This window comes from Sorex araneus, chromosome 5, assembly GCF_027595985.1.
Source record: "Sorex araneus isolate mSorAra2 chromosome 5, mSorAra2.pri, whole genome shotgun sequence".
Taxonomy (NCBI): domain Eukaryota; kingdom Metazoa; phylum Chordata; class Mammalia; order Eulipotyphla; family Soricidae; genus Sorex; species Sorex araneus.
In genome coordinates this window covers 74143879-74167048 of record NC_073306.1, presented here as the reverse complement: position 1 = coordinate 74167048, position 23170 = coordinate 74143879, and the positions used below count along the sequence as shown (strand labels likewise).

The 23170-nt window shown below is 37.0% G+C and overlaps 1 protein-coding gene and 1 pseudogene across 6 annotated transcripts in view; both read left to right on the top strand.

Moving 5' to 3' along the window:
- The window catches only part of COL24A1 (collagen type XXIV alpha 1 chain), a 294562-nt gene that overhangs the window by 228855 nt on the left and 42537 nt on the right, over positions 1 to 23170 (top strand). For all 6 annotated transcript variants that reach the window (XR_008630306.1, XM_055140321.1, XM_055140322.1 and 3 more), the window contains 2 exons: positions 7455 to 7508; positions 8962 to 9069. Coding sequence is in view for 5 of the 6 variants with exons in the window: in XM_055140321.1 (XP_054996296.1) it covers positions 7455 to 7508; positions 8962 to 9069 (162 nt within the window). In the remaining variant the exon portion in view is untranslated. The remainder of the gene's footprint in view (positions 1 to 7454; positions 7509 to 8961; positions 9070 to 23170) is intronic.
- LOC129405170 (U2 spliceosomal RNA) lies at positions 1892 to 2057 on the top strand (annotated as a pseudogene).

Sequence of the window (23170 nt, the reverse complement as noted above, 5' to 3'; positions counted from 1 at the left end):
GACTCTGTGATATAGATATATAGATATGCCACTCCCCATGTTGTCCATGTTATCAAGGCCTTGTTCCCTCTTCCCCGTTATTTCCCTTCCTTATCTTCTCCCCTCAATTTCTTTCTTTCTCTGTTGTTCTCCTCCCTATTAGTGTCTTTTAAAATTACACTAGTAGATATCAAATATATTTGATTTAATCTCCAGCTTCATATGGGCAACTCTCCCATGGTACTAGGACTGGGGAGCCTTGGTGTCAATTATGTGTAATGCAGATGCATTAAAACTTTTATACTTTGATTAATGCTGGCATATCATCTAAAGTTACATTATAAAGTTTCTCAGATACTGAAATAGTATTGCCTCCCCTAAATCCCAGAAACAACTAAATGAAAAAGAGGAGCTTTTCATGAGAGCAACTTAAGTTGGAGAGCAAGCTTTGCGAAGGGGAAATGGAGATCTTATTTTATGCCTAGTAAAACTGGGTTATGTAACAACTTATAATTTTCTAGTAATTTTTCAAGAGAGGGAACGGTGAGCATGCAGAGAAGAGGAACGTACAATGGACACACATCACATGTATATAAAGTGCAGAGAATTATCCCCTAGCATGACAGGTTGGAGTCTATCTTGGAGTTTGAGCTGTTCTGGCGTGCACCTTGGTCATAATAAAATTATGTGTTTGCGTAGAGATACCAATTTTTCTCATACTAATTTAACACCCTCCAATGACCTTGTCATATAGAGGTCAACATCCTGTCCCAGCATCCCACGTGTGTGTGTGTGTGTAGCCATCATAAGAATGCCAAGCTAGGCATTGCTTGTTTCTTTGTTTTAATTTCTGCCTCCAGGTATACTAATGCTATTTTATCCATTGGGAGGTCAAGTAGTGTTGTAAGTGTCTGTAAGTGACCATGAGAGTTTTTCCTCTCTCACGCACCATGCACTTCTTTATTTGTTCCTCATTTATTTGTGTGTGTGGTATTGTATTTAGATTTACAGTAGAGTTTATGATAGCTTTATGCATACATTATTCCAACTCCACACCCACTGCCTGTGTGCTGCTTCTGACCACGAATGTAGCAAGGACCCCTCCTAGCCACTCCCAGGCCCACCTCAGGGTTAGGTCAGTTTTGAGGTTCTGTTTTGGCCAATCAGAGATGAAAGAATGTAACAAGGTGGCTTCTTCCAGGGAAAGGTTGTCACATCTTCAAAACTACGGGTCTCAGGCCTGTTTTCCCAAAACCCAGATAGTTCTAAGTTTTCAGGAGTTGAAAAGGAACAAAGTTGTTCAAAGTTTTACACTAATAAGGATAACCAGTTACCATGTGCTCTTCACTAAGGACAACTTCAGTGGCCATGTGGATCCTGTCCAATTGCTGTTTTTGCAAAGCTTTAAGTTTATTTTTTTAGTTTGGAAATGGTCATTTAAAGTCATATGAATAGACTTCTAATTTTTCAGATGAAAATATTTCAATTCCAGAGAGATTATAAACTTTCCTAAGATCACAAAACTAGTTGGCAACCAAACTAGCACTAGAAATTTTACTTCCTTGTTCCCATTATTACATAAAAGACTTCTATTAGTTTGAAAATCTTTAGAAATTAATTAAAATAAGATTCATTTTACTTAAACAACATTTTTTTCATTGGACTCACTGGCAACTTTATTGAAAAGTTTTTTTAAAAGGAATCAAGTCAAAACCAATTGCAAAGCTATTTACCATCCTTAAAAAAAAAGACTTGTAATAAAAATGTGGTAAACAACCATTTAATGACTTTTAACATTTAAGCCAAAATTTTATTTTCCTCCAAAAGAATTTCAGATTTTAGTAAATCGAAATTTCATGGGGGAAAAATATCAAGAGAGTATAATACTTAACTGCTTAAGCCTGTAATTGTCATTGCTTCGCGGCCTTTTGGCTAAGATCAAGTGTAGTAAACCTGTAGTTGTCTTTTAAAGATCTTAAAGTAAGAGATAGCAAAGTTATTGAGATAATTAAGCTTCAGCTTCACTTAAAAAAAAGATAATATCTAAGTAAAGAACTAGGCTACTTTCTCTAGGATTCTAGCAACTAATTCCAAGAACAGAATGTTATTCTAACGAATCTAAATTTAAATGGGCCATGAGACCATATTTTTCAAAGCTTCCAGACTAAAGAGAAAACATAATTTTACATGCATTCTGAAGGTTACAAATAAAATTCATTTTCCACTCCTATAGTGAGAACAGAAAATAAAATTTATTGAAGGTACTTATGGTTGAATAAATTATTTTGAGTTAATTAGTTAGAAAATAGTATAGAACACCCATAGCTTTACAATACTTGAGCTCTAGCAATTAATTCAAGAGTTATTCTTTCTTTCTTAGGATGCAAACTGCTAGCACCTTTTTAGTTTCTTTGTCTCTAGCCCAACTTGTAAATTCCTACTGAATGCATCACCTTGTGTAGAATTAATGTCTAGTGCAGTGCTAATCTTTGGTTCTAAATTTAGTTATATGACTAACTCACAGGTCCATTTTTGAGATTGTTTTTTAAAGCGCAATTTTTAAAGAACTAATTCTTCACTCTATGTTGATCTTTATGTACATCAAAGCTTCAATGCTAGGATATGGTGTTCTAGTTTATTTGCTTCATTTTAGTTACAATGATGGTAATTATAAGGAAATCTTTTTCTGAATTGAACATCTAAAAACAGAAGAGGACAGGAGAGATATGTCAGTAGGTATTGCTCAAGCACCACTAGGATTGACCCTTGAGCACAGAGCATGAATTAGCTCCTGACCACCAGCAGGCATACTCTTCAAAGCACAATAAAACATTTTCAAAATTAAAAACAATTGCTTTGGTTTTTTATCACTTTTAATATTTGATAGACTTTGCCAAAATACACTTATTATAGGTAGCAATATATATTTTTGAAATAGTTTCTACATTCAGAATTTTTCTTTAGTTTTTTTTAATTAGAAGTTGATTCATCATATGTACCTACATCTGAATTGCATTCTAGATTTTATAGTGTAAATCCTGTAAATACAGTCTTACCTCTTTCAATTTAAAAAATAACTTCAATTTAAAAAAATAATTTTAATTATATTTTTCCTCAAATAATTCTCAACATAGTGATCATCACAAAATAATCATTTGGTTGTTCATAAATCATTTTGCCTTTATTTTGCTGTTTGACTTATTTTGTTTGGTTTGAGGTCATACTCACAGTGCTCAGAGATCTACTACTCCTGACTATGCTCAGGAATCACTCCTGGTGGTACCAGAGGTCAAACCAGTGTCAACTGCTTGCAAGGCAAGCACTTAAACTCCTGTATTCTCTCTCTAGCCTCACTCACTATTTTGTTCAGTATATTTTGTTTGTTTGTTTTGTTTTTTTGTGTTTGTTTTTTTATTAAAGCACCATGAGAACAGTTACAAAACTTTCTCTCTCTCTTCTCTCTCTATATATATATGCAGGGGGTTGAAGAGTTTGCGGGATGGGGCAGGCCACACCCTGTAGTGCTAAAGGCTTGTTCCTGGCTCCATTGTTTTGAAGACAGGAAAGAACATTAAATTTCAAAGCTAATGCCAAGGGTCAACAAAACACCCTACAAACCAATGTAGAGAGTGATCTGCTCACCACCCTTGCCCTCCTCCAAATAGCACTGTCCTCCCGTTGTTCATCAATTTGCTTGAGTGGGCACCAGTAACGTCTCCATTGTGAGACTTGTTGTTACTGTTTTTGACATATCGAATATGCCACCGGGAGCTTGCCAGGCTCTGCCGTGCGGGCAGGATACTCTCTACTCTCGGTAGCTTGCTCTTTGAGAGGAGGAATCGAATCCGGGTCGGCCTCGTACAAGGCAAACGCCCCACCCGCTGTGTTATCGATCCAGATACCATTTTATATACTGTTGGAACAGGTGAGCTCTTCTCCATGAAGAAAAATATTACATTAATACCATTTTAAGTAACAAAACATTTGTCTTTAACAAGCTTATACTAATTCCTAACCCCTTGGCTAAAAATAAAATGGTATATTTTGAACCCTGCAGTCTGTATCTCTGAACCCTGCAGTCTGTATCTCTCAGGCACTAACCATTCTAGATGTGAGGCAGTGCAAATTAGGTGCATGAGATTTTTATTTAAGTGAACACTTAATTCAGATGTCTTAGCTTCTGCAACCCATCTCTTTAGGAGACTGGAATATTATTAGGTGACTTGTCACAGGGTTAGCCACAGCCCAAATGGAAGGATTTATTTAAATTACCTTCAGATAGTCTTAAAGACTCTGCAGTTCAGTTTTACGCCCAAATTTGTGAATTTTCTCCCACAGATGGCTATTACCAGGTATAAGTTTCCCCCCACTAGGAGCCGAGGGACTCTGTGATTTGCTCCTGACTGAGTCACAGGCTGCACTGTGCTGGATGTTTGGAGGACTTGAGCTTTTTCAAGCCCACAGAAAGTGTTTCTGTGTTGCTGAGTTTATATGGATTTCATATAAACTCATAGAGTTTATATGGGTCTCAGTGAGATTGATTGTCTCCTCAGCCATCACATTTATTCCAGACTTACCTGGGGATGTTATTGTTTCTAGTCCCATCAGGGCAGAGTGATATCCTGGACTCCCCGTTTATGTCTCACTTTTTTTTCTGTCTCGTTTTTTTTCTGCTTCTCTTTTTCCTTCTCAAATTTCTCTATATCTCATCAGGTAAGACAGACTCGTATTATTAACAGACACTTAAATTTTATGACTTGAGTCCTTGATGGCTAGGATTTTTTATAGCCATGAAATTTTAAATATTAAAATATAGACATGAAGTTTTAATCTTTGTAAATCAGTCTTTTCTACTTAAATGTATTGTTCTGAAATTATTAATTTCTTCTCAATTACCCCATCATGAGTTTCAGAGGGCTCATTTGAAATTCATAAACTAAGAAAAAAGTCTTTTAAAATTCAAAAGCTTTCACTAGATCTGTTGGTTTGCATAAAAAGTAATATGGGAAAAGAAAAGAATTTGCTACATTTAAATATTTTTGAGGTTTGTAATTAGTTTTATTATATTATCTTATTATTATCAAGATAAAACATTGACTTTCCCCAATATTCAAAATAGTCTATTTACTTACTTGATGTGTTCAGACAGATATATTATAGAGGTCATATGTTACATAAATTGTATCTTATTCATCTAATCCTAGATTCCATTTTCTGATTTTTTTTACCTTAGGAAGACTTCACAATAGTGACATTTTTAGATAAGTAAAATAGTTTTAAAGTTAAAGGTAGAACTCTTGATATTTATACTCCGCAATATCAGATTCTATAAAATGCCCCTTTCCCTGACTATTTCTTTTCAAATTTATGCTCAACTATAGCGACAATACAGCATTCAGGCAACCTGGGTTCAATCCTGACACCACATATGGTAGGTCCCCCAAGCACCGCCAGGAGTCAGTGACCCCCGAGTGCAGAGCCAAGAATAAGCTCTGAGCACAGCCAAGTGTGGCCCCAAACCCAAAAATAGAGATAGATGATAGATAGATAGATAGATAGATAGATAGATAGATAGATAGATAGATAGATAGATAGATAGATAGATAGATAGAATAAAAGTTTATATTCAGGGAGAGAGTATGGGGCTTAAGGTAGTTCCCTTGCATGAGACCAACCCTGGTTCAGTTCACAGCTCACAGTACCATACATGGTTCCCTGGGCCAAGTGATCCCTGAGCACAGCTGGGTGTGACTCAAAAGAGAAGAAGGTTTAAGTTCAGAAATGGGCTGGAGTGATAGCACAGTGGCTAGAGCATTTGCTTTGCATGCAGCCGACACGGGTTCGATTTCTCCACCCCTCTCTGAGAGCCCGGCAAGCGACCAAGAGTATCCTGCCAGCATGGCAGAGCCTGGCAAGCTACCCGTGGCATATTTGATATGCCAAAAATGGTAATAACAAGTCTCACAATGGAGACGTTATTGGTGTCCACTAGAGCAAATCAATGAGCAACGGGAAGTTCAGAAATGTGTATGTTATGAAATTTCTATTATGTTGTGCCAAACTGAATGAATCTTTTGCATAAGTTACCTTCAAAATTGTTTGACTTGCCCTTCGTTTTGATGGAATTACCTTGTTTATGAGAAATTGTGATGATTTCTGAAAAATATGTAGTATTGACAGTACATTTCCTTTTCTTATTCATGACCTAGGTCACACTTTTTCATATTTTTATTCAAAAATAATTTTAGGATATCATCAGAATAATGGCGCAATTTGCAAAGGCAACGTTCCTAACTATCCTGGCAGACCAGTTACTGTTGAATCAATTATAGTTTGAAAACTCTCACATGAACAAAACAAGAGGTTCTGTGGAAAACAAGTATCTTTTCTTTGATTTAAAAATATGTTCTTCTCTGTGCTTCCAGATAGGAGTATTTAGAACATTACACCACTTCTTAATAGCTGAAACTTTGACTTTTCACTTCAGTACATAACCAAATCCCTAAATCAGTAAATCTAAGCTAAATTAAATACTTAAACCCATTTCCCCCCTTTTCTCTTTTAAGCAAAAGGAAAATCAGCTTATCCTCTGTATGTTGGTATATATGTGTTATAATGGTTCATTTATTTTTTTTAAGTTTCAACAAGTAACTTTTTCTTTACTTCGTTGCAAATGTCTTAGAAGTTTCTTAGCCATTTTGAAAGAGAGAGAAAGTAGAGACATTTTTAACATCACTGTCGCTGTCACTGTCATCCCATTGCTCATCGATTTTTTTCAAGCGGGCATCAGTAACGTCTCTCATTGAGAGACTTATTGTTACTGTTTTTGGCATATCCAATACGCACAGGTAGCTTGCCAGGCTCTGCCGACCGGACTCGATACTCTCAGTAGCTTGCTGGGCTCTCCGAGAGGAGCGGAGAAATCCAACTCGGCCAAAAGGCAAATGCCCAACTGCTGTGTTATCCCTCCAGCCCTAAAAGATTGTGAGATGTGAGAAGACTCTCCCGGCCTTCATTTTTTTTTTTTTTTTTTTGCTTTTTGGGTCACACCCAGCAATGCACAGGGGTTACTCTTGGCTCTGCACTCAGGAATTACCCCTGGCGATGCTCAGGGGACCATATGGGATGCTGGGAATCGAACTTGGGTTAGCCGCATGCAAGGCAAACGCCCTACCCGCTGTGTTATTGCTCAAGCCCCTCTCCCATTTTTAACATAATCTATTTAAATTTCCTTTTAGGGCTGTTTTTAAAGTCTTGAATTGTGGAGCTTAGAAATAGAAAGAAGTTTATTGATCTGTCAAATTCTCTTGTTTCCAGATGAAGACAATCACTGCCAGGAAAGTTAAAATGCAATCGCAAGCCCTTGTACTGGCTAGTGCTTATACTTGCTAAGCATTCAGCTCATGAAACTCTTTCCTGTACCTTCAGTTTAAGTTCAATCCAGTCAACTGACAGTAGTGCTTCACATTTTTTAGGGTCCTTTGGGGAAAAAAGGAGATCCTGGGCCTTCTGGAAAACCTGGGATTCCTGTAAGTACCAGGCCTCTTCCCCTCTTTCTTGTTTTTCTAAATAAAATTGGCAACTTTGGGAAGCAGCAAATTTGGGGACCAATTATGACAAGTTGTGAATAAATCAGATTTTCTTTAAAAATATTTTAAGTCCATGCTGGAACATAGAGGAAACAAAATAAGACTATTTGCTCAAACGACACTTGATGTATAAATGTAAGTCCTGTAATTGCAGGATAGTTCTTGCTATTTTCCATGTCATGGAGTCCTGTCTGTGGATTCATGCAACCCTCTGATGGTGAACCTCAAAAAAAAAAATTAAGTAAGTTGGAATCATAACACAATGAATGGGGACAAAGGTCAAAGGTGTTCAAAGTGTGAAAAAAAGATAAGACGAGCAGAATTTTAACTTGAAAGACTTGACTTCCTGGCAAAAGGAACTAAAATTTTAGAAAAAAAATAAGTTGAAATCATTTCATCACAGAACAAAGATTAATTTGACCTTAACCATCAGTTTCCTCTTCTGGCCAGGCCAGGATGTGTTGACTGGTTTATGAGCAAAGACTTCCTGGTGGCCTTCCGTCGCCAAGGGCTGGGTGCCTGCTTCTGGTACTCCGCCATATTGGTTCAAAAGTAGAGAAAATAAACACAAATTATAAGCATATTTGGATCAGAAATCCTTACGGATGAAATCTAGTTGACCAGGAGTAGAAACAGAATATTCAGACTTTATTCAACCATACGATTACCTGACTTAAAGTGGCAAGAATGGACCAGAGAGATAATACAGCGAGTAGGGCACTTTCCCTTGCACACGAATGACCAAGGTTCAATCCCTTCTTGTCCCCCAAAGCACCACCAGGAGTAATCCCTGAGTGCAGAGCCAGGAGTAACCCCTGAGCACTGCCACATGTGACAAATAACAGAAACGGAAAAAAAAAAGTGACTAACTAGTGCATATAACTGATTTTCTCCTCCACAGCTGCATAAAACATTAAATAGAAAAGTTAGAAATATCACTGATTGGGGCCGGAGCGATAGCATGGCGGGTAGGACGTTTGCTTTGCACGCGGCCGACCTGGGTTCGATCCCCGGCATCCCATATGGTCCCCCAAGCACTGCCAGGAGCAATTCCTGAGTGCAAAGCCAGGAGTAACCCCTGAGCATCGCTGGGTGTGACCCAAAAAGCAAAAAAAAAAAAAAATCACTGATTGATATCAATTAGTATCAATATCAGGGATTGATCACAAAGTCCATTAGCGGTTAGCTTGTCATTTTTGTTTAGAGAACTTCGAAAAATGGTACTATTCTGTTGAATCTAAATAATGAAACCATAAATGAAAAAGGAGACAGGAAACTTTATCCGGTGATAAATTTTTAAAGATGTAAATATTACTCTCATGCCTTATTTATCATGGCATTTATCATTTAAGCATCTGTATAGAACTTATAATCTAATTGATTTTCAATTAAGGGACTTCCAGGCCCACCTGGGATGAAGGGCTTGCAAGGATTTCATGGAGCAGATGGCACTGCAGGAAATCCTGGAAAAGCGGGGCTGTCGGGAAAACAGGGTCTTACTGTGAGTATACTCACTATCTCTTTGCTCTTTATTTCTTATTTTTATGTGCCTCTTTGCTCTATCTTCAATTGTTTGTTTATTGATTGATTGATTGATTTTGCTTTTTGGGTCACATCCGGAGTTGCACAGGGGTTACTCCTGGTTCATGCACTCAGGAATTACTCCTGGCGGTGCTTGGGGATCATATGGGATCAAACCCAGGTCCGCTGCATGCAAGGCAGACGCCCAACTTGCTATGCTATCATTCCAGCCCCTATCTTCAATGTTGAAGCTACCTTTCTTAGCTTTTATATTGGTGCAGGTTTAGCCAATAATATCTTTAATAGTTATTCCAAAATTGTATTTATGATTTCCAGGGAACTCAGTGAGTACATTCTCTTTGGTATGTGACATATGATCTAACAATCAATGTAAGAATAATTTATCCTATTTTTTACATATATAAAAACTTATAAATAAAAAAATAAGGAAGCAGAAATTTTGGAGCTACAAAACCTGGTTGATTTTTTTAGTTCATCAAATATCTTAAGCACCTTTGGAATATATGCACCTTTTGTTAACTCCAGTGACTTCTGCCCCCCCAAAAAAAATGTTCTCGTTACATTTTTACAACTATAGCACTAAAAAAAAATTGTGTGAAATTTTTGTCTTTGTTGATCCAATGGTGATATAAGATTAGAGTTTTCTTTTTCTTTTATACATGTTTTGTCTAAATTATTTTTGTCTTTACATATTGATTGATTAAAGTTTCAAAAAGCATACTTTTGTCTTCATTTAAAAATTTATTTTACCTTTTTTTCCCCATACTATCAAGATTAAAAACTGGTAATGATTGCACCACAATGTAAATTTATTTAATGCCACTGATTTATTATAAATGGGTTTGGAATAACAAACTAGTAAAATAGTAAAACATGTAGGGCACTTATCTTGTACATAGCTGACCCAGGTTCATTCCTGGCACCCAGAATGGTTCCTTGAGTCTTGCCAGGAGTGATTCCTGACTACTAAGCCAGGAATAATCTCTAAGGACCACCGGGTATTGATCCCCACCCCCCCAAAAAAAGAGAGAGATCGACTAGGCATTGTGCCCCTTTAGTTATGGTTAGCATCACAAAGTGAAACAGATTGTCCCCATTTTAAAGAAGACATCGTGATACGTCCCTAATCACTAACATTAAAAAGTCATTCCCCTTCTACCAGTTCCTAAGTTTTTCAGCACTAGCCTGAGCACATCTTTACAATGATATTCTTTCTATTCTCCAGTCCACGTAGTATAATGTCCTTAGTTCAATTATATCAAGGCTATAGACGTTCCCCTGATCAATTTTAGAAACTCCTGCTAATACTATCCTAAATGATAGGAATATGTGTAAGAGCTTTTAGAGTCAACATAATTGTCATCAGCACACAATAAAGTTTGTAATTTTGAACCTTGCAAATTATTTCCAAGGCTTTCTGGTGTCCAGACATAAGCAAGATAGACAGGACATAGGTAGGGTTTCTACCTTTTTATATTTATGGCCACAGAGAATGTAATTTTCCTTGGGGAAATGATTGAGATGCACGGTTTTCTGCAGGAATGTGGAAGAGGGAGCAGCAAGAGATAGTTGTGATATCTGCCTCTTGTCTCTTCCATTTCTTCCATTATAGTTTTCATGAGTTTTAGAATTTCAGTATCATGTGAGATTGAGGAAAAGTTGCTCACATTTCCCCTGGAATTTGAAAACTAAATCGGACCAAAAGTCCTTTCTTGGGGCTGGAGCGATAGCACAGTGGATAGGGCATTTGCCTTGCATGCAGCCGACCCAGGTTCGATTCTCAGCATCCCATATGGTCCGTTGAGCACTGCCAGGAGTGATTCCTGAAGGCAGAGCCAGGAGTAACCCCTGAGAATTGCTGGGTGTGACCCAAAAAGAAAAAAAAATGTCCTTTCTTCACAAGGCTTCCATAAACTTCCTCTCTGGCCAGAGTGACAGCCATATTTTAGATTTTCACGGATTATTAAAATGATGTCCAGTATCTCACATCCTTCAGGAAGCCTAAACATTTCACTTTCCTAGTGTTCTATCATCTAGTAAATGACCACAGGTACCTATGACCATGTTGAAGGATTCCTCTGAGAAAATCCTTTTCTCCTTCAGTAAAAGAATTATGGTTTAAAAACTGATGTGGGTGAAGAGTTGAGTGAGAGATCTTGAAATCCAAGTATAGGTAAGTTAGATTTATGTTCCTCAAACTAGAATGTTTCTGCTGGTCAGAGTAATGATATAGCAGGTAAGGTGCTTGCCTTGCACATGACCAACCCAGGTTTGATCCCTGAAACCCCTCCAGGAGTGATCCCAAAGTACAGAGACAGGAATAATCCCTGAGTGCTGCTGGGTATAGCCCCCCAAAATCAGAAAGAACACAATAACAACGAAAAACCTGGAATGGTTCTATCAGTGCGTCAATATAGTAGTAGTAGGTCGAAGTATATTTAATTTCTACACGTTTGGTTTCTATATGTCCTGCAGCTCAATTGTAAGGTACGGTGGCCCACGTATGTAGGCTGCCCATTATACATAATCAGTTCTCAGACACCAGCAACATGTTCAAGATAGAAACTCAGTTCTGACACTCTCTGTCTAGAAATAGATCCAGTTGCATAGGTAAGACTAAAACTTACAGTCAGACACCAGTTGCAAATCCAAGGTGTTAACTTTTGTCTCTGTCCGACTCAATTTGGATCAGAGATTCCTGGATACCTGTAGCAGTTCAGTTAATTTTCTGAAGTGACTCATAGACCGCACTTGTTCATTGATGTAATATAAGAAATATTTTTCTGGAATAGACAAATGCAAGAGATTGTGAGAGCACTGTACAGGGAAATGACAAGGAGACTCCCTACTTTTTCCAAGTCCACCATTCTCCACAGACCTCTACTTTTTTTTATCTGTTTAAAGGCTCTGCAAGGCCCCCTACGCTTGAATTCTTTTCTTTCTTTTTATAAATTCAGGTGCCATTATTTATAATACAATTACCGATGCTTAAGAATCTGGTGTCGATACACCACACCTGCCATCTGAGCACCTGTATCCCTCCACTTACTGTCTCTATGTCCCCTTTCACCTCTCCTATTGTGTCTCGTGTTACAAACTCAGTTCTATATACAGACTTTCAGGGCCTGTTATCGTTGATTAGTATTTACCCCCTTAATATGATTCTTTGTACTCCATATGTGAGTAAGATTATTTGGTATTTTTTTCTCTGCATTTGACTCACTTTGCCCAGCTTGATTCTCTTCAGTTCTGTCCAATTACAGTGAACCCTAATATTTCAGTTTTCATTTAGCTGAGGAGTATTCCATTGCACCATAATTTAATTATATCACAATTTTATTGTTGTTTGGGGGCCATACCCAAAATGTGTTCCTGTCTCTGTCTCAGAGGTCACTCCTGGTGGTGCTCAGGGAACCTTATGGAGTGCCAGGGATAGAACCTGGGTCAGCTGATGCAAGGAAAGTGCCTTACTCATGCACTTTCTCTCTGCCCGGTTTCTTTAAGTACTTACCTATTGTTGGGTGCTTAAAAGTGTTTTCAAATTTTGGCTATTGTGATTAGCGGTGCAATGAGCATGGGAGTGAAAATAATCTTTTTGAAGTAATGGTTTTGTCCTTTTGGATTAAACGACAAAAAGGCATACAGAAGTCATAAACTTAATTTTTAAAGAAATCTCCACACTCTTTCATAGAGAACACTACCACTTATAGTAGGTATGACTTCCTTTTTCAACACATACATATCAGCACTCATTTCTGGTTTGTTTTTTTTATGTATGCCATTCCCACTGAATGATGAAATATTAACATAATGAGATGCTCTTTTTGTCATTTCAACTTGCCTTTCTTGATGGTAAGCCTAGAAGGAAGTTTTTAATACTTATTGGCAATATATATATATCTTCTTTGAAGCAGTGTCTACTGACCAACCTTTCCCTATGTTGATGAGGCCATTTATTTAATTTGTTGCTATGTTTTTGAATGCTTTATAAATTCTGTATTTGTGTAATAAGAGAGCATTTTCTCCCACACAGTGATGTCCTTATTTTAGTCATAATTACTCTTTCAATGTAGAAACTTCTTAGTTAGATGTTTTGAGAAACTTTTCAGTGCTATTTGTTTATTTTTGCTTCTTTTTCTTGGTGGCATTGCTTTAAGACAATATATATCATGGAGAGTTCCGCTTGTGTTTTCCTTAATGCATTTTATGAATTTGGACCAAATATCCAGTTTTCAATACATTTTGAATTAACTTTTATATATAGTGTGATATGGGTCCAGATTCATTTTTTCATATGTGGTTTTCCAGTTCTCCCCAGTATTGTTAATTGAAGAGTCTTTCCTTGGTCTGCTTCATGAACCTAACTCCTTTGTCATTGATTCATTGTCCATATAGTTTGAGAGTTTATCTCTGGGATTTCAGTTCTCTTTGACTGGTATGAAAGTTTGACTTTATCCTAGTACCACACCATGTTGATTACTATAGCATTGTAGCATAATTTAAATCACAGGAGAAGTTTCCCATCTTTGTTCTTTTATTATAGCTTTAACTATCCAGAGTTTATTACTCCACATAAACTTTAGTAGTATTTGTTCCATGTACTGAGGATGATATAGGTATTTTTATGGGGATTGAATTAAATCTGCACAGTGCTTTGGGTGGGATAGTCATTCCAATTTATATACAAGGAGTGCTCCCATTTGCTTGTGTCTTGATCTATTTTTTGAAGTAATTTACAATTTTTGTATAAGTCTTTGAATCCTTGGTTATGTTGATTCTCAGATACTTGCATAGGAAAGGGCACAATTGTCGATGAAATTAAAAAGGTTTTTTCTTCTATCTCATTATTTGCATGTAGAATGATATGGATTTCTGTGTGTTGATTTTGTAGCATACCATTATGTTGTATAGGCTTCTTTCTAGAATGTCCATGTGTTTGTTTTTGGGAGCCACAGCCAGCAAGTGCTCAGGGCTTACTCTGTGTTCTAAGATCACTCCTGGCAGACTCAGAAAGCATAGTGTACTCAGAACACAACCCAGCACAGCTGAATCAATTTTTTAAAATTGTGGCGCATGTCTTCAATATAATACTAGTATGAATTTTTTAAAAGGGTGCATTATTGAAACATGACTGAAACTTGAATAAATCTCAAACTATCTATGTAAAAATGCATACAACAAATGATATATACTATATAACTACAATTAAACAAAATTCTCAGAGTTGTAAACTGCCTTTAATGACAAGAAAAAGAAACTAGTCATTCCAAGTCATGGGTTTGCATATGACATAGACATGGAAATAATGGGAAAGTGGTCTGTGAAAGGAGAGCATAGAAAAGTAAGTGAAGGGTAATGGATATATTGTTTTTACTGGAATGAAAATTATTTTACAGAAATATTCCTTACTGTGAGTCATCAAGGTATACATTTTGCTATTTAGTCAACTACACCTTTGTTAATGTGGTTTTATATAAAGGAATATAAAGAGTGATGACTGACTGATAAGTGAAAGTGAATAAGTTAGGAATGACAAGAAGGAAAACAGGAAAGAAGTATTTTAGACAGAGGCACAGCATATAAAAATCTAGGAATAACAGTGCATTTGAACAACTAATACTGAGCAGTTGTGACTAAAGTTCTGTTAGCAAGGTGTAGAGTGAGATAGTTTGATGCTGTTCAGGAGTATGATGGCTGCAGTATAGTGGATTTGGAAGGATGCACTAGAAGAGGACTGGAGCACATTATTTTAATGCAGCAGCAAAGGGTTCTATTCTGACCTTGGCTATTCCCCTGAGCATCACTGGAAGAGACCTCAGAGCAATGAACTCAGAGTAGCTACTTGAGCACTGCTAGGTGTGGCCCAAATATCAAAGGGGGAAAAATATGATACATTGATAGAATGCACGGTGTGGTAATATTGTACCTCTGAAACATAAAAACATTCACTGTAGCACTGTCATCTCATTGTTCATCGATTGCTCGAGCAGGCACCAATAATGTCTCCATTGTGAGACTTGTTACTGTTTTTGGCATATCGAATATGCCACGGGTAGCTTGCCAGGCTCTGCGGTGCAGGCAGGATACTCTCGGTAGCTTGCCAGGCTCTCTGAGAGGGATGGAGGAATTGAACCCAAGTCAGCTGTATGCAAGGTAAATGCCCTACCCACTGTGCTATCAAGCCAGTCCTCTGAAACATAAAAACATTAATACTCATAAACCAGTGTAACCTCAAAAAAATTTTTAAGAATATTAAACTTTTAGATTTTATCTTCCTCATACATATTTTTATTATAGTTTATGTAACATGTTTATAATAGTGTTGTCCTTTAGGATAGTATATGCACAGTCACTGTACCCAACCACCATAAGTGCCTAGGACCCTCCACCACTGTCCCTTATGTCACCTGTAGTCCCCCTATCTCCCCCAATACACACACACCTCTCTACTTCTTAATAATTAACAACCAAGAGTTTATCATTGTTCAGTACTGCTTGCATAAACAGCAAAATGAGTGAGATCATGCAGTATTTGGCTTTCACAAACTTCCAACTTAGCCTGTTACCCTGATTACACACACCCCTATCCATCCTCATTATGGGTACCAAAAATTTCATCTTTTTTTACTGCTGTGTAGAATATTGAGCATTTTCTAAAAACTTAAGACCACTTTGAAGTTTAATCTTAAGTGGATAATATCCAATTTTTTTTTGTGCTTTTTGGGTCACACCTGGCGATGCACAGGGGTTACTCCTGGCTCTGCACTCAGGAATTACCCCTGGCAGTGCTCAGGGGACCATATGGGATGCTGGGATTCGAACCCGGGTTGGCCGCGTGCAAGGCAAATGCCCTACCCGCTGTGCTATCACTCCAGCCCCAATATCCAATTTTATATAGAGGATTCCCTTTGATTTTGTTATGGAAAATGTATTAGAAAAGGTCAAGAATCTTATTAGGAGGCCAATAAAAAAAGACTATTGATTGCAGTGTTCCAGGTCATATATAAACATATATATGTTTATAAACATGGTCTGGGCCAGATCGGCAAAGTAGAAATGGAAATAAAGTTATATATTGAGGTAACATTTAAGAGATAGCTTTAATAGGGCTTGAATTTGACTAAGGGTAATGGAGGTGGAACAGATATCAAAGATAACTCACAATTTTCTAACTTGTGAAAGTTTCTAATCTTATGAATTACCACTGGTGCTCATCATTAAAATAAAGCAAATGCTGAAGGCCTAAATTTATGGACAAACATGATATTCAAATAAAGTTGCAATATAGGCAATTATGTAATCTGGGCTAGAGGCCCAGAGGTCACAAATAAAAGTTTATCATCATCATAGAAAGCATATTATCCAAATCCAACAAAAGTAAGCATAATACTCAAGTAGAATTACAGAGGAAGTACAGAAAGGCCATCTCTTCATAACATAGCTAGAAAGAGATGTTGAGGAAACTTGGGAAACTTAGAAACTATTAAATAGCAGAGGCTGTTACCCTGCTTAGGCCAGAAAGGTTGAAAGAAAGAATGTGAAATTACTCATCAAGTTGAAAGCTTAGATTGTTAGAAAAGGTGCACTTCACAAGAACTAAGGATGAAAGTTACACAGCCAATAACAGGATGCCAAATCTGGGAGGAATTGAAGTTAATATATTAGTGCTCTCTTCTCCCTTCTTTCCGTCTCTCAGTGGTGTATCACACTGACCAACTCTAACTGGAAGAAAGAGGAAAAGAGAACCCAGGTGATACTCTTCATGGCGATTGGTTTCCTAGGACAAATCAGAAAATAGAGAAGGGGCAATAAGTGTATTTGGAGACCAAGTAAAGAACTGCAAAAAAAAAAAAATCAATAATGAAAAGAAAAGCCAGGTCATGAGGGAATTGTATCATTGGAAGTCACGTAAAGGTAGAAAATGAAAGTGCAAAAGCAAGTGAGATTATGAAATTATAATGTATAACCAGTAATATGTAGGAGGAAAAGAGTATTATGTCTTTGAAGCTTCAGAAAGGATGTTTTATGAAGAAAGTCTCCAATTATATGTGATCATCCCAAAGATGCTGTATTGGACATTTGTTTTATAATTTTGTTTTTGGATTCTTTCATCTTTCATTTTTATGTGTAGATATTTTTAAGTCTGTTTTTTTTTTCAGTCTTGATCACCTTATACAAAAGTAAGTTATTCCAGATTGTCATCTTCTGGTTTCTTCCTAACAAAGGTGAAGGCCCATGACTTATACCTAGTATTTCTATTATAGCTACGGGGCCTTCCTCTGGGAGTCAGTGCTATACTAAATAGCAATAACAGAGATTTTGTTCTGTTTGTAGTGACACCAATATTATCAGCTTTCAGTTTTCAGAGGTAACCAGTATCAGTGTCAAGATCTAGAACACTGTACATTCTCAAATTCTATCCTCCTAAATTCCCTTCCATTCTACCCATTTTCCAAGCCTGGTTTTACAGGTTTTCTGTAATTATGTAAGATACTTGATGTGTTTTAAAATATATATTGTATTTTGAAATAAGATTATTTACTTGTATCATATGAATACCTATGGCAGGATAAAATATCACTATAAAAGGAGAATTTTTTACAGAGATGCTTAGTTTGATCTCTGCTCATAATAGTTCTTGAGGATGTTTAGTTGTAATAAGATATAAGAAGCAAAAATCACTCATCAAGAAAATCATTGTGTGCTAGCAACATCAGTGTCTCCCAGAATGAAGTCTTAGAATCTCTATGAGGAAATCAAACGTGAAAAAAAAATGCTCAAAAAGACTAAGAATTTTGTCTGTAGTCTGTAGCACTGTCTTCCCGTTGTTCATATATTTGCTCTAGCGGGCACCAGTAACATCTCCATTGTGAGATGACTTGTTGCTGTTTTAGCATATTGAGTACTCCACGGGTAGCTTGCCAGGCTCTAGCGGGCATCAGTCATGTCTCCATTGTGAGATGACTTGTTACTGTTTTAGCATATCGAATATGCCATGAGTAGCTTGCCAGGCTCTAAAATAATTAGCATTTGTCACATCATAAGTGTTATGAATGGGGTGGGTATGGATTTACTCACCAAGTCTCAAAAAAAATGAAAGTTAAAATGTTTGTGGATTCTTAACATGTTTGTAATGGGAAAAAATGAGGATTGAAGTTTACACCTGACCTTTCGAAGTTAACACAGGATGAATTCTGTCCTCCCACAAAGCATTCCAGAATGACCCTGTCAAAGTTAAAAATGTACAGAATAGTCTGTCTCTGAAAACATTTTTTCTTAATAAAAGAAGACTTTTAAAAAACTTAAAACACATAGTAAAATTTTTCAAAATAATCTCCTAAGTATACTTAACAATTCTTAAAGGGGGTATGTGAAAATCTGAATGACAGCTAACTTTTAGTTGAGGCATATTAAACATATTTAACTCCACGCCAGGCTGTTTCCACTCAGGGCACCTCAGAGAGGGGAGGGTGAGAACCCAAGAGGGGAGGGACCCAGCCCCTATTGGGGTCTCAGCAGCCAGCCTGAGACCCTGGCCAAGTAACCCTAGAAACAGGACAAGCTCTATTCACAGGGGCTCAGAGCCCTGTGCCAGCACTTCACCCAGAAAGGCACTCTGGTTGAGGAGATTACGGGATGAGGGACCTGGCAGTCATCACTTGTCTGAGCTAACACACCCGGCCTTGAGAGCGGGAAATATAAATCATTAGCTAACATCTGTAATGAGCTTATCGAGGTGTACGTCAAGAATGTGATAACCAGGTGTGCACAATATGCATGTAGGCTGCCCTGAAGTTCATGTACAAATACACTGTGTGAGAGCTAATAAAATGAGAGCTGCTTGACCTCCACTTCCCCCCACCCATTGCATATTTCTTTCCCCGTGGCGGCAGGGAGGGGCTGGGCAGAGGCTTCTCCCCCTCCCACGCCCTCTCCTATAGGGAGTAAGTCTGGGGACTTGGGGGATCATACTTTGTCGGGGTCAACTGGCCAGGACCCTGACAAGACCCAGCAGCTGACCTCCACTACCCAACCACCGCCACGTTCCAGACCGCTTTCCAGATCGAGCAGCCATGATACATTATAAGACACTAAATATTCATTTTCCATAATTACCACACCATATTTGATGGAGTTCAGAAAGTAGGCAACAAATCATAGAGAGTAATATATATAATACATATCTCTTGGAGAGCCCGGCAAGCTACTGAGAGTATCCCATCCGCACAGCAGAGCCTGGCATATACCCGTGGCGTATTCGATATGCCAAAAACAGTAATGATAGGTCTCATTCTTCTAACTCTGAAAGAGCCTCCAATCACTGGGAAAGATGAATAAGGAGAGGCTGCTAAAATCTCAAGTCTGAGAAGAATAGAGACGTTACTGGTGCCACCTCGAGTAAATTGATGAACAGTGGGATGACAGTGATGACAGTCATGCAGTGACAGTGATATGAATACCAGTAATTGTCTTTAATTTTTTTAACTTGCTCACCTAGCATAAGAACTTCAAATTCCATCCATGTTGTCAAGAATGGCATATTCTAATAGGGTAATTGTTGTCTATTGCTATCTCAGTATCTTTTCAGCAAAATTTCTACTAAATTATTCAAGGTTTATTTCTAATATTTGATACTGGTATTTGATAGGAAGACCTTGACTAATACATGAAATCATTTATAATCACTGAACTTAGTTTATAGAGGTCATTGTTAACTTTATCAAATGCCATTTCTATTTTTATATGGAGATAAATAAGGTAACAATGCTTGAGGAGAGAGTGGATGTTGAGAAAATTAAGATATTTATATTTTTCAATAAAAACGTTGACTAGAGTGAAAATATGGAAATAGCAAGAAAATAAACATATTAAGGCAGAAAAAAATTATTTATTTATTTATTTGTTGCTTTTTGGGTCACACCCAGCGATGCTCAGGGGTTACTCCTGGCTCTGCACTCAGGAATTACTCCTGGCGGTGCTTGGGGGACCATATGGGATGCTGGGAATCGAACTCAGGTCGGCCACGTGCAAGACAAATGCCCTCCTACTCGCTGTGCTATCACTCCAGCCCCAGAAAATTATTTTTAAATTATTCTAAACATTTAAATGCTAAAAATGACTTACTGGGATGAAAAGACTGGAGATGTAACCAAGGGAAAGTAGAATATAGGTATGACTTGACAATACACCCTATCTATTCTCATTATAGTTCATAAATTGCTCTACTTTTCATTGAGAGGTCATTTTTAAAAAACTGATTGTGACCCACATGTTCCGTTATATGTGACTAATATAAAAGCATCATTAAAAATTATGAGGAAGGGGCTGAAGAGATAGTATAGCAGGCAGGACACTTGCCCCACCTCTCTCTGTTCCCCTCTCTTAATCATAGCACTATGGTGTTTTTTGGATTACCTTTAAAGACTGCTGGATTTTTCCACTGCGAAAAAATATTTATTCTGGGGCTTCTAGCATTATGCAACTTCCTGATTTTCCTAAACAATGTTCTTTCTTTTTTTGATGTGGCAAAGGAGTTGAAGAATTCCTGGCATATTCACTCTGTAGTTTCAATATTTATTCACGGTCATGTGACTATAACCTAAGGACAGTATTAGGAAGGCTTGCGGATGCCTTTGTGAATTTCTTTCGGTTAAATAAGTATTTTGAGACTAGTCAATTTAGCACATCTGTAGTAAATGAGTCTACCATACCGTTTTCATTGAGTTGGACAAGCTCAGAGCCTCAATCATTTTTGAAAAAGAAAAACAACTTTTTCCTGCAAAGACCATAAATCCATTTGTCATCAAAACTAAAGCTCACCAGTATTTTTACTTTTTATTTCTGCAACTATTAAAACTAGTTTGGGGAAAGGGAAAGAAACAAAACTAGCAACACGGCTTAGAACAAATCCATCTTGACTTTGCCGTTTGTCAGGTGAACACAGGCTTGAGTGTTGTCTAAAATAAGATGCTTGTCCCAAGGAAACATTGAAAGTCTTGAGTTTTTCATTTGTGGATTGTGTCCAGTAGAAGAAGGAAAAACATATTTCATCAGCCTTCTCTTAATCCAGGCACAGAGTAGGAAGACCACCGTGGAAGCCTGTATTCAGAACGCCAGGAGCCCTGCCACCCCGTGTGTTCTCTAATCTCTAAACTAGTCACAGTAAAGAAACTTCTGTTCTAAGAAGATACTTTTCTTTCTTCACAGTATTTTGGACAGAGAAACATACCTGCTTTGGCCAGTTTCACATTCAGCAAATCTTGCCTACTCTTGATTATGAGGAGATTAATTATCCTGTTCTGGCTTATCCTAATTGCTAATTTCTGCCTCTTCTCTCCCTTGCTGCTTGTTTGGCCCATATTCTGCTCATTAGGAACTCATCCAGAGCAGACAGACTTGGTCTGCAAGGCTGCTTATTAGCAATAAATGAAAGATTTGCCATAGGACATAACTTTCCTAGTTGATTCTTCAGTGACTCTCAACCCAATATAGTTTGTACTCTTTATCGAATTTTGTTCCTTCATGATCTGACCTCTACTTTCATTTTCATTCTACCTTTCTCCTTAGAAGTATGATACATTTTAGTTATAATAGCTAACAATTATTGAATGCTTACTATGAGTTGGGCACTATTCCAAATGTTGAATATGTTTGAAGTTATTTATTCCTCACAAGAAAAGAAATTGGAAGTGTTAGTTCACTTCCAATTTACAGAAAAAGAAAGGTAGAACCAACAGATCGAGTAACTTGACCAAGGTCACACAAACAACAAATAATTGCCAGAATTCTTAATCAAGCCATCTAGATTAAGAGCATATGATCTTAACTGCTAAGATTTACCTCTTTTGAGCATGCTTGATAGATCTTGACATCACCCAAGATCATTAAGCTATTTGTATAGCTCTTACTGTCAAGTCTTTATATATGAAATTTATTCCCTGTGCTTGGAATTTCTTTCTTTCCCCCTAATGTAAGTTTGAACAACTTCTTGGTCTTTTGGGATTAAATTAAGCTGTTATATCCTTCAAACACTTTTAATTGATTCTCTAGTAACACAACCATATCAGCTTTGCATGTCTATAGATTCTATACACAGTTCCATCAGAACAGCTGTCATATAGTTGGTAATTACTTATAACTGTCTTCATGTCTTTCACCCTTCAGGATTTTTTAAACTTCTACAAAACTGATTTTAAACTTAGCACCTAACACAGTATCAGTCCAATTAGATAAGTTCAGTATATACTTGAAGAATAAATTTTCTTTTTCTAATAATCTTAGTTTTGTAGGTCCGGGTTTAAAGTTAAAATATGTGAGCTACTCAATGTCTCAAGAATTATCTCTGAAATTAGCACAATAATACCTGATTCACATGACTTTAGTGAGAATCTAATAAAATATTGTGTGGGAAGTGCTTAATGGACAGTATATATATATATATGTTCAGATTTAAAAATTGTAGCCAAGTGTTAGTATTTTAACAGGATGATGGAAGATTCAAATAACTTAATTTATAAAGAAATTTGTTACTTTTAAGTAAAGGATGGACATTTATTATTTTATTGTGGTTTGAGCCTAAACATGTGTAAGAGCCAAAGTTTAGATGAAATAGCTTCTTTCATTCCCAGTTCTCTGATTAATGATAAGGGAGATTTCATGAGATAGATTTTGTCCATTAATATAGTAGCATTTTCACAACGTTATAACATTGCAGAATTGATAAACCACTAATCGTTATAACAGAAAAGTGTTGATGATTGATAAAACATCAATTGGTAAAATACCAATCATTTTAACTGAATATGTAAAAATATGTATAGCGTAATGTGATGTTCGAACTCGTATATTAATTTAGGCTTAAGAGAACAACATTATATTTTCTTGGAAATACACCTAAAAGTAGTCAGTCTTTCTTCACTGTCTTCAGACTTACTTCAACCTTACTCTGAGTTCAGTATGCTTTAATGTGTGTGGAGATTCAAACTAATTTTGTCCTACTTTAGTATATAGCTCATTCATAAATTTTATTTCGAGCTTTTGGCCACCTTACTGGTGATTGA